Consider the following 12,896-nt stretch of genomic DNA (forward strand, 5'->3'; position numbering starts at 1 on the left):
TCCACTCTGATGAGGCTGACTGGACCACAGTGAGAAATGTTCATGTGCTGTTCATACATTCTTTTGGGGCTCTGGTATTAGTTTCTTGTGACCTGCCCCACTGTGAATGCAATTCAGTGGGACAGGTTGTAACTTGAAACCGGGAGTGATTCTAGTTTACCTTTTTTGTTGTGTGAAGAAAGAGTATTGTCTCGGTTTCTTTTTGAGTTTCCTTTGTTCGTGGTATTTTCCACTCTCAAACCTACCAATTTCAAACATCAAAGAGCCTATTTGCTGGCTCTGAATATAAATGCCTTGAGACGGGTAGTGTGATTTTGTAATTCTTTGCTGTTACTGTATGTTTTAGATGATAAAAAGTACTTTGCTGGTTGAATATTAAATCTGTGGCTCTGATGGGAGACCATGGGTTGTGGGGAAATCAGAACTTGTCCTCACTTGGCTGGGTCTCCCTTCTCTGGCCATAAGCCCCCCTATTTCCACAGATTGTCCTATATATGGCTTATCATTTAAATATCCTGACATAGTGTAGTTTCTGAAAGCATCACATTTTATTTAATCTGCAGAGAAGAGAAGAGTGCGTTTAAAATTTTTTTAAAATATATTTGGTCACAGGTGGTGTATTGTGTTTCTAAGACAAATTTTTGCATTTAGTTATTTTTTCCAGAAGTCTGTATCACCGAGGTGGAATATATTTTTTGAAATTTCAAGAAGATTTAAGGTAAAATAAATATTAATTTCTTCTGATATTCTTCAATGTTTCTCTACTCCAATACATGTCACCACATCTTAATCGAGGTTTACTGGAAATCATAACAGCTCACTGAGTTCCTGGAAAAAATTAAAGTAACTTTTAAATTCGGATCAACGCATACTTAAAATTTACATTCATTTAGTTATTATTTTTTGTGTGTGTGCTCACACAGTGTCAGGCCATCCCTTCACGGAATGGTCGCGGGCAGGAGAGGAGCCAGTCAGGGTGCGATGTAGCAATGATGAAACATACAACTTTCCTCCAGTTCCTAAATGCTTCTTCCTCCCCCACTATCATGATCTGAATTCTACCTTGCAAATCTGGCTAGACCAGAGGATGTACACTGGTACAGATAGGAACTGGAAACACAGGGGATCCTGGACAGATGATCCCTTCAGGACCAGTGGTGGTGTGAGTGGCGATACCGGGAGGGTGGGGTGGAAAAGGGGAACCGATTACAAGGAGCTACATATAACATCCTCCCTGGGGGATGGACAACAGAAAAGTGGGTGAAGGGAGACGTCGGACAGGGCAAGATATGACAAAATAATAATTTATAAATTATCAAAGGCTCATGAGGGAAGGGGGAGCGGGGAGGGAGGGGAAAAAATGAGGAGCTGAAGCCAGGGGCTTAAGTGGAGAGCAAATGTTTTGAGAATGATGAGGGCAATGAATGTACAAATGCGCTTTACACAATTGATGTATGTATGGATTGTGATAAGATGAGCCCCTAATAAAATGATTAAAAAAAAAAAAGACCGTGTCAGGCTCCCTCGAGCCCTTGCGGCTAGCAACAAGGTGGTCTCGAAATTCAAGTACTCAAGGTCATCTTTTGGCTCTTACAGACTTGCTTGACATATATTTTGATTTGGGATGAAAAAAAACTACGCAGGAGCAGTATCACACCATTCTTTTGTAATTTCCCAAGCTCCTTGTTCTGGACATCTGCACAGCGTGTTGGTGGTAGAAGCACTTCTTTCCAATATTTCATTCGGCCTGTCGGAGGATACTAACAGAAAGTTCTGGATTTTCTATTGTACTAATCCACTCAATTACTCGCGTCTGCTGGTAGCACTATGTCAGGAAGATGTGAGGTTCCTCCAGGATCCGCGAGTGAAAAAGCACGTCATCATCAATTCGCTGCCTGGGCTCTGAGCCCAGGCCTAGCGGGCAGGGAATGAGGAGGGCACAGTGTGCTCCCAGGTGTTTCCTGCTCGGACCTTCCGTGGAAAGTCAGCTGCGCCGGCAAACACACGCCCGTGTGAAAAGGGTAACTTAATAGAGTGGGTGGCATAGCCTCAAGCTTGGGACTCGATTCAAATAGTGACTTTTATTGCTGGGATCAAGTGTGAAGGGGCAGAAGCGCTTCCGCATTTTCATTGGGCCTACTTCGTAGGACAAGACAAAACACCTCCCTCGTCTCTGAGAGGAGTTCCTTTCCAGCGTGGAGAACGTACCATCTGTGGTAGCTTCCTCAGTGGTGTGCATGTCCCTCTGGAGGCCAGCAGGGGCTGTCACTCCGGAGAGGTAGTCGGTGCCACTGGGAGTTGGGAGGTGACCTTCGGGGGTTCCCTGGATGGCAGGATGTGCTGCTGCTTGGCCTGCAGGAAGGGCCCCATCCTGGCCCTCGGGAGTAGACCCTGCCTGGCTGGTGGGCAGGAAGGCTCCAGGAAACCAGGGGTGGATGAGGAGGCCCGTGTAGACTTGTGGGGCCACCGGCTGGAACGAGAGAGGTCAAAAGGAGCACATTTAAGGCTGATAAATCCACCTTTTCTTCAGGGGGGCCTGATGCTGGTTTCATTAAGGGAATTCCTTCCCACCTTTAGAAAAGGGAAGCAAGAATCAGGGCAGTCACAGGACAAAGAGTCATGCATGCTTTGATATCCCCACGTGTTTTTGTAGCTACAACTAAGACAATGATGGTGGTGAGCTTTGTTAGTGACCTATTCCACAGCCTGTCTCTTGTCCATAAAAATTAGTTTAATAAAAAGTAATAAAGGGGTTTAAAAATTAACCGAAAAACAAATTCAAGCACTCCTCTTCCTTGTAAACTGTATTCTTTCAAGTTTTTAAAACATGTATTTTCAAGAACATTGAGATAGTGAGTCAGAAGTAGTTTCTCTTGGCATTTTGGCCACCTGGTTTCCCTGGGCTTAGTTAGGGAACTTCTTTTTATAGCCTACCAATGATTTGGCTACAGGTAATGAATGCTATTGCTGTCCACTCTAGTTTTGTGTTTTTTTCTGGAAAACATTACTGGGGAAAGTTCCCCTAAGATGAAATAGTTTGGTGTTTGGGGGAGAGTGAGTTTGAGCAGGGACTAGTTCTCTGGGGTTTGCACGGTGGACTGTCTTTGCAAACAGTACCAAACTGTCGAGAGCTCACGAGTAAGATACAGGTCAGGCTTCTTGAAGGTGATCCTTGCATCTGAGTGTTCAGGAGAACCATTTGAGGAATTTGTTGAGGCAGATTCCCAGGCTCCGTTTCCTGAGCATCTGAGTGAGCAGGTCTGGGCCAGACTTATGATCTCCATTTTTAACAAGTCTACCAAAATAGGCTGATTTGGTGGTTCAGACAAAGTTTGAGAAGCACTGTCTTAGATTTAAGAGGTACTGAAACCAGAATGAGACTTCTGTTGGTCAAGAAACAGAAGTAGAATGCAGAATTTTTCAAATCAGTGGTGTGACTACAGCTTTCAAATAAACAAGGTGCTTGATGACCACCAGTAAAAAAACCACACAGAAGAAAACACACACACACACACACACACACACACACACACACACACACACACACACAATGTCCTATAAATTACCAGAATTCATTTCAGCATTTCACATTGCAGAAATATTGTTTCTTAAACTTCGTGCATGTTCAATTACATGGAAATGTAGTTGTTACTGTGGTTGGTAGTACAAAAAGGTTGGAAATCACTGGGATAGTAGATAGAACATGGTTTTGTATATAAATAGCTATCTTTGTTGTATTAGGAACTAAATTGTTTATGATCTCTGAGCCACAGTTTATCTGTAAAACTGAGTTAAACATCTCTAGAGTTTAGTGAGACTAAAAGCAATGCATGCAAAAGCCTTACTGAGGTGCTTGCTAGACAAACTTCCACATGTGGGTGTTCAACTGACAGTGTTAGCAAGACAGGCACTCTGTTACTCAATTGTCATTTATGAACCATACACAAGCTTTCTTTATAAATAGCGATGTTCCTAGCCATTTCATCTATTCTTTAGCTCTATTGTCATATTTAGAGATTATGTTAATTCCAGTCATTTCCCTTGAAAATGGGGAAAGGTATAGAAGAGCAAAATGTTGGTATTTTGTTTTAGCCTTAATTTATGTGTATAGAAAAGTGTTGATTAATTACTTGCAGATGCAATAAAGAGAATATATTTTCACATTAAAATAAAAAATCCAACTCCAGAGAATGAATGTTTTTTGTAAGAAGTATTGGTAGTTATATTATTCGATGCCTGCATATGCTTCAATAGTTTTACATTTGAATTTCAATCACTGTAAAGTTTAAAACTTATATGAATTGGCTTTCTGGACAGAAATCTATGAATTAAAAAATTAAGTCAAATTAATGGGAAAGTAGCCAAGGAAGGAGGATGCACTGCCCAAGGGACCCTCTCATGGCAGGACCTGCAGGAGGATCTGTCTACTGTAAGGTGCACTGAAAGCAAGATTTGTGATCATGAAAGACTTATCTTAGAGCTGGACAGATTTAAGTACAGAGGAAAATAATTTAAAATCATAGTAATTTTTTTTTTTACCAATTCTTCTGAGCTTAGGATAGCACCCTAGAAGCAAAATGAGAAACACAAGTTATTAGAGAGATTTGATTATAGGTAAGATATGAATCAAACAAGTAAAATAAAATATTTTATTATATACAAAGAAACATATATATATATTTTATTTTCCACAATACCTTAAACCCTATTTAAGACGTGTATTTCAAAATCCAAGTCACCATATGATGTTGGAGTGCCAGCATTTATTGTCTGACTGGAGTGAGGTGATTTGCTTTTTTAAAATGACAGTGTATGATTATTAAGTCATCTATTCATATTGGAGGAAACGCAAAGAATGAAGAGAGCAAGGAAAGACAAAAATAAAGACCATACTCTCTCAATGCACAGCGTGATGCATTTTCTTCTTAATGTTTGCCACATTGTTCTTTTTTATATAACAGAAGTCATGCTATTGACACCATTTCATGCCGTGTCTTTTAAGCTGATATAAAAGTTATACTAAAATCACTTCACCATGTTACTGTCACATTTTAACGAACGGAGTTTTGAGTGTCCACATGGCACAGTTTATGTTGCACAGTGAGGTAAACGGTCCCATTGTAAATTTGCTTTTCCCAGTACTATAAAGTCTGTTTCAGTGATTGATTTGCACACAGACTTTTGTGGTGTTTCAGCTTACTGGCTGGGATTTGTTCCTGATCTGGCATTAGAGTTGATAGGAATCTTATAGCTGATGCTATTTTCAGAAGCAAAAGCTGTCAAATTGGAGCTTGGTAATTCCATCAATGATCTAAGAATTACCTTTCTTTAAAAACTAGGAAAGGAAAAAAAATAGGAAAGGAGAGAAAGTGTTATGTAACATTCTTAGGGAAAGCCGTTAAAATATGTTTGATATTTAAAAACAAATCCCTGCGATATTAAATTAAATACATTAACATGTTTCTTTCCGAACATATTGGTTTAAAGTATCAATTCATCTATTGTTTACTAAATGATCTTCAAATTGAAACTAAAAATAACTGTAAAATTTTGTTAAGATTAAATGAGATAGTATAGTAAAGTACTTAGAAATGTACTTAGCATATAGTAGGTACACAATAAGTGTTAGCTCTTGTTATTGCAATATTCATACAATGCAAATTAAACGGGAAACTTTGGAAATATCTGGTAAACTGAGGTGAGATGAATATTTCACGACACAGTGTTTTGAAACACTATGCAGCCTTGGACAAGTTTCCAAATCCCTCTGGGTGTAAACTTCATTTTAAATATTGGATAAGTAATAATACCTTCCCAACTCTATGAGATTGTATCTACTATTCAAAATAACACGGAAACAATAAAATGTTATCTTTTGTCAGTATATATTTAGATTTTGAATATGTCAGACTTATGCTTGAATATATTTTTTACTGAATGTTAAGCAGTCTCATATTAAAATACTCTCCACCCCCAATACTCACGACCCCCGTGCTGCTTCTCAATTCAGACTAGACCCAAGAATGTACACCAGTATAGAAAAGAGATAGGGAGACACAGAATCCAGAACAGGAGCGGGAATAGCGACACCAGAAGGGGAGGGAAACAGGGAGAGGAGGGGAGAAAGGAGGAACGGATCGCAACGATCAACACATACGCATACACCCCTCTCCTCGGGGAAGAACAATAGAAAACATGGGGGAAGAGAGATCGCGGGCGATGTGGGATATGAAAATAATAATAATTTATAATCTATCAAGGGGTTATGAGGGAGTGGGAAGGGAGGGGAAAAAAAGAGCTGATACCAAGGGCTTCAGTAGAAAGAAAATATTTCGGGAATGTTTATGACATTATGTACAAACGTGCTTAATATAATTGAATGATGGATTGTCATAAGATTTGTAAGAGCCCCTCCCAATAAAATGATTAATAATTAAATAATGAAAACTTTGCCCATAATAATTAGATAAAGTTTATGTTGTGCACATGATAAGTACTATATAGCAGCAGTTGTCTACTTGTGGGCTGTGACCGCTTTGGTGGTCGAACGACCCTTTCACAGGGGTTGCCCAATACATAACAGTAGCTAAATTACAGTTATGAAATAGCAATGAAAATAATTTCATAGTTGGGGGGTCACCACAACATGAACTGTATTAAAGGGTCTCAGCATTAGGAAGGTTGAGACCACTGCTCTATAGTGATATTAAAAGATGTTCATAATGTTCAGAGCATTAGACATTTGAAAAGCATTAGCACAGTGTTGAAAAGCATTGGTAAATACTTATTGATATTAAGTCAATTAAATGTAAAAATAGCTGGTTTGTGATCTTGAGCAAATAACAGAGAATAAATATTGAAAAACAACAACAACAAAGAATTCCTCTCACCTGGGTTCCAAGCTGTGCCACAAAAATTGGTAACATCTGAAGGAAAAAAGAAAACATTCAGTAAAAAACCTATTCAAAACTAAGCTCTGACATATTCAAAATGTAAATATTTACTGACAAAAGATAACATTTTATTGCTTCCGTGCTATCTTGAATAATAGATACAAACTCATAGAGCTGGGAAGGTCTTATTGCTTATCTAATATTTAAAATGAAGATTAAACACAGAGGGATTTAGAAACTTATCTAAGGCTGCACATTTAGAAGATGGAAGTTAGCAATCTGAATGAATGAAAATAATTTTGGTCAAAAATTAGCTCCAAAGCATTCCAAGTGGTCAAAAGTTATCCCAAGTAGTAACAGCGAGAACATTGTCATGACAACTCCCTAATGTGGCTTTACAGCTGAAAGCGTTTGATGGCGTGCTGGTGTCATTGGGTGCTCTCTTGTACTGCAACCGCTAGCCTTGAGTTTGGCAAAGAAAGTTAGAATTTTACACATTTATTTTTACTTCTTTAGAAAGTTTACAAAGTCAGGAAACTCCACAATGGATTTAAAAAATATTTGCCAATGTAAAAACTGTTCGTCTTGTGAAATATATTGTTAATTTGTTATTTCCTAAGACAAAATGGTACAGCAATACCTGTCATGCCAATAGTTAGAAAGTGCAGGCATTTAAGAGAGAATCTTACATTCAATTAATAAGGCCCTGGTCACTAACTTGGTTACTGACAAGTCGAGGCACAGAGGAAACTATCCTGTGCTTGCGATAAAGAATATAATCTGATATATAATATAATATAATTCTATATATATTCTATATATATATAATCTGATATAGAATATAATAAATGAATTGCCAGGGTGGCAATGGGAAAGCAAGGTGGGGGGAAGGCCACTTGGGAGTTGGGAATAAACTTAACTGAAATTTCTTCTTTAACTGTGAGTTGAGGTGGAAGGAATAGAAGGAGACAGAGTGGAAACCACGAGTGTTTAAGTCATTTCATTGCTCATCAGCATAATAAGGATTAAGCTTTTTCCTTGGTTGTTGCTAGAGAAATTATTTGGAATAATGGCAGTTAGTGCTTATGATGGTTTACTAAATGGTGGGCACTATTCTAATGTCTTACATATTTTACACATTTAGTCCTTACAGCTTTTCTAGGGGCATTGCTGTTGTTAGGTGGCTTTATGTCTGCATTGTCGCCCAGCGACCTATACAACCACCTGTCCTGCGCCACCTTCACAATTGTGCCCAAGTGTGAGCTCATTGTTGAAGACGCTGTGTCAGTCTGTCTTGTCGAGAGTTTCTGTCTTTTTGGCTGTCCCTCATTTTACCGAGCATGCTATTCCTCTCCAGGGACTGGTCTCTCCTGATAACATATCCAAAGTTAAGGAGAACCGTCATTATTCTTTCCAAACAAACAAACAAACAAACAAACAAACAAACAAACAAACAAACAATTCTAGTTGTATTTCTTCCAAGACAGAACTCTTTGTTCTCTTGGTAGTTGTGTTAGTCCAGATAGACTAGAGAAACAAGTCCAGGGAGACTCATATGTGTATAAGGAAGAACTTTATATACAAGAGCAATTGAATATTACGAAAACATCCAAGCCCAGTCCAGATCAAGTCCATAAGTTTGATATTAGCTTATATGTCCGGTACCAATCTATAAAGTCTTCTTCAGACTCACGAAACATGTGCAATGACACCGAATGCAGGACGATCACAGGCCAGTGGGTAGAAGGTCTTGTGGATCCAGTGGCGGTGTAAGCATCTCAGCGCAGGCAGGCGTCTCCATGTGGCTCCTCCAGCTCCAGAGCTCTGGCTCCATCAACCTCTCTCCATGTGTCTTCTCACAGGGATGTCTTGCAGGGAGTGAGCATGTATCTCACCTCCAGCAAGCTATTAATTTCTTTAACTGTGTCTTTAGCGTCTCCAAAAGAGATCATCAAGCTGCAACCTGATGGATAGGCTGAACCCCACCCTTCTCTCTTAATTCTCAAACTGACAACAGATTATGTAATTACCACAGTAGTCCATAGTACTTTCAATATTCTTCTCCAGCACCACAATTTAAAACACATCAATTCTTCTTCCTTATTCAATGTCTAACTTTCACGTTCATATGAGGTGATCGAAAATACTGTGGTTTGAGCCAGGCACACTTTAGTCCTCAAAGCAACCTCCATACTTTCTAATCTTGGAAAAGATTTTGTACAGCAGATTCACCCAATACACTGGTTCATTTACTCTCTCGATTGTTGCTCCCATGACTGTTGATTGTGGATACCAGCAAGATGAAATCCTTGACAGCTTTAATCTTTGTTCCTGTTTATCATGATGTTAACCTATTGGCTCAGTTGCGAGGATTTTTTTTTTTACATTGAGTTGTAATCCATATTGAAGGCAGCAGTCCTGGAGCTTCACCAGCAAGTGCTTCAAGCCCTCCCCACTCTCCTCTTGGCCAAAAAGCGTGTGTCCCCTGCCTCTCGCAGGCTGTTAATGAGCCTTCCTCCGATCCTGCTGCTGAAATCTTCTTCATGCTGTCTAGTCTCGTCCTGTTTTCCCGGCGTACAGATTGAACCGCTATGGGAGAGGGTACAATCCTGATGCATAAGCACGTGGCAATGGGAGCTCATAAAGCACTAGAAAGTTCATGGGGACTTGAGAGAAGACATGGGAATAAGCACAAAAGATTTCAATTTGCTGAAGCTAGATGTGATCGGATTAATAATTTCTCTTTGGAATGATCACTCAGGAAGTCTTCAATCGAAAGCAGAATAAACTGAGGAATACTGATACCTCTTCATCCTCTACCCACCCCCGTCACATTCTTCACTTTTTAATTTTCCCCATCTCTTCACATTTGCCTACTGTTCCTTAAAACTGTAATATAGAGAGGTGATGGGGTAGAGGTCTCTGTTTTCTGGTGTGCTTTCACAGTTTTTCAAAAAGAACCAAATTGCCAAAGACTGTACTACTTCTGGTAAAACACTCCTCTTCAAATTACCTGAGTAAAATTTGAAAGAAACTTTAAATAAATGTTCTCCCTTTGAGACTTTGGCCTGAGAGAAGTTGTGAATCTTCTGTCCAGGTGTTGTACTTACTTGTGGTTGCAGCTGCTGCTGTACAGTCACCCCGCCCAGGTTCACTGGGAGGGTCTGGGTGCCAGGCCCCACACCTGTAGCAGTGTTTAGCTATAAGGAGATAAAGAAGATTTCGTTGTGTTTTTCTGAATTTGAACATTCAAAAGACTGAAATCTTATTAAACATAAGATACGCTTGCATATTTTATTTCAGATGGATGAGAAAAGTGCTGAGTTAGTTAATTGTGCCAGCCTGGCCGATAATCACATGTGGGGCTGGTTGAAAGGTGGAGGGATAAATGGGTGGTGAAGCCTCGCCTTTCTAGTTCTCGGGTCTCTTGTTTTGTGATGGTTGCATCGGGTGCAGCTGCCTTAGCAGTTCCCTGCTTCAGCTTGCAAGATGGATTTCCTACAAGACATCCCCAAGGAGAAGCCGCATGGATCTATCCCGATGCAGCCCTGGGTGCTGGAGCAGCCGTGTGGAGACCCGTGCCAGTGCTGAGATGCTTACACGTTCACGGACTCAGCTTTCCTCCTGCAGTCGGCATCATTGCCTCTGTTTTGTGAGGTGGAGGACTTTGTGGACTGGTGTTGGGTTAATGGGTTAATGTTGGATTTGTGGGCTCGGGCAGCATTGGGTTGGGATGTTTTCATGATGCACATTTTCTTTACATAAAACTCTCTCTTATACATGAGTTGCTGTGGATTTGTTTCTCCAAAGTACTTAGACTAATACAAGAGCTGACACACAAAGGGTACTAAACAATAACATCCAGGACTAACATTCCCACATCATTTTCCTTTGGCATTTAATCCTTTCTCTTTGAAAGTCACTTAGGTGGTTGATGTCCACTCTTTCCTTTTGGATATAGCAGCACCGGCTTCTAGAATTTGTCCACTGACTTTCTTATGAAGCATTGAATTCCTTCCTGGTTAACCAGACGAAGGGCAGAATACAATATCTAGTTTGGAATACAGACTCTAGAACTGGGGAAAAATTCACTCTGGCAAAGAGAGGAATTTGATATTCTTCCTCCAGCCCGATTGAGCTACGCAGAGACTGAGACAACCGAGGAGCTTTCTAGGCCGTCCGGCTGCCGGGATGATGACTCCGCCCTGGTGTTTCTGTGGATGTGTGAACGCATAGGGAACTAACAGAGAGATATTGGGAGAGGGGTTCAGGGAGAAGAGATAAGAAGCATTGGAGAAGCCAAGACATGAAACATTAGGTATTGTATTTGACAGTGAATGAAAAATAGTATGCACAAGTGCTTACCATTTGCAGATCTGACCCCAAGGCGAGCATCTGTGTCAGTGGTATTAAACTCAATGAAGGGAAGACCTGCAGGGCATTGAAATGACATGAGATGTGGATACGGAGATGTCTGTGCCCTTTACCTGGTCAAAGGGGTGCATATTCCCTCCATGTATCCTTAGATCACAGGTGGATTTATACTGAAGGTAAATGAAGATGAAATGTCAGGCTCCTGACTTGCACTGCTCCCATGCATGGCCCTGGGAAGTGGTGGGAAATGTCAAGTCTTGGGTTTACCAGCTTAAAAATGTTCTATATTTTCTGATTCTAAAATAACATTCACTTTAGGATCTAATTTTAACCTTCCTAATTTATATCCTTTTTCTTAAAGAAGTTCTCCAAAAATATTTCGGGGGGTGTTGGGTTCTTTAAGGAGTGAGACTTGCTCCTAATATGAGTGTTGCATAATATTCATAGCACTAAAAATAGAATTACGGATTATAACAATATATGACTGTATGGCTCATAAAATCTAGTAGAGGGTTCTTTGGAGTAGAGCAGCGGTTCTCAACATGTGGGTCTTGACCCCATTGGGGGTCGAATGACCCTTTCATAGGGGTCACCCAATTCATAACAGTAGCAAAATTACAGTGATGAAGTAGTAACGAAAATAATGTTATGGTTGGGGCATGAGGAAGTGTATGAAAGGGCCGCAGCATGAGGAAGGCTGAGAACCACTGGAGCAGAGCGAGGGTTGGAGTGAGAGGAAGAGCAATTGCCAAGAGCTAATGCAGTTTTCAAAAGTATCTAAATACATATATTCCCAAAACCCCAGGTTTTGCAATAATATTATCATCTCATAAGAAATGATAAAAGTGTCATAAACACACAAGGAAGCCTGTAGTATAAATGTCTATATTTTTATAGTTGACTTCTTAGTTTCGTGTAACCTAAGGAATTATCATATATGAAATACTACAATATGTCAAAGGCATAGATGAACAACTTATAAATAAGGATAAGTATCCCTTTTCAAAGTTTACCTAATTTGGTTGCCACACCAAGCCATTATTCAGGCAAAAGAGAAGAGAATGAGGTGTTTTGCTTCTGGTAGTCAAAAACGTAAAAAGAAAAGTGCTGATCCTTATTTGTTCTCAGAAATGGAAAGCCTCATTCCTGCTCAGTTATGAGACTGTAAGTCTTAACCTTAAATCCAAAATAGTCGTAACGTATTTTCTTTCCTGGTTTGTCAATGTTCACTATTAAAAAGACTTACCTGGAACAGGGATCTGTAGAAACCTTAGCTATAAGAATTGATTTTGAACTTGCATTAGCTGTAAGCCCCAATCAAAGAACTGATGAGCTCTCACAATGCAGCTCTGCTTAGTACTTAACCCTCATAAAGGTACCCCTGAAGATAGGGGTACCATCTCAAAGTGTGGTCAAGACACCAGATGGTGCGTGGCTATCACAAAGAATAGTGTCTGAAGCTGATGGTGCCCGGCTATCAAAAAGTATAGCGTCTGGGGTCTTAAAGGCTTGAAGGTAATTAAGCGGCCATCAAGCTCAGAAGCAATAAAGCCCACATGGAAGAAGCTCACCAGCCTATGCAACCACGAGGTGTTGAAGGGATCAGGTGTAAGTCATCATCAGAACAAA

The 12,896-nt window shown here is 40.0% G+C and overlaps 1 protein-coding gene across 1 annotated transcript in view; it reads right to left on the minus strand.

The window, feature by feature from the left end:
• Positions 1-1,825: 1,825 nt before the first annotated feature.
• Positions 1,826-12,896, minus strand: part of AMTN (amelotin) — a 17,799-nt gene continuing 6,728 nt past the window's right edge. The window contains exons 2-7 of the mRNA XM_004703363.2: positions 11,259-11,324; positions 10,004-10,093; positions 6,891-6,926; positions 4,540-4,566; positions 2,209-2,470; positions 1,826-1,914 (exon numbers count right to left, since the gene is read on the minus strand). Of these exons, the coding sequence (XP_004703420.2) occupies positions 1,826-1,914; positions 2,209-2,470; positions 4,540-4,566; positions 6,891-6,926; positions 10,004-10,093; positions 11,259-11,324 (570 nt within the window). The remainder of the gene's footprint in view (positions 1,915-2,208; positions 2,471-4,539; positions 4,567-6,890; positions 6,927-10,003; positions 10,094-11,258; positions 11,325-12,896) is intronic.

This window comes from Echinops telfairi, unplaced genomic scaffold, assembly GCF_000313985.2.
Source record: "Echinops telfairi isolate 266 unplaced genomic scaffold, ASM31398v2 ScPeMD7_7468;HRSCAF=8506_0, whole genome shotgun sequence".
NCBI lineage: Eukaryota > Metazoa > Chordata > Mammalia > Afrosoricida > Tenrecidae > Echinops > Echinops telfairi.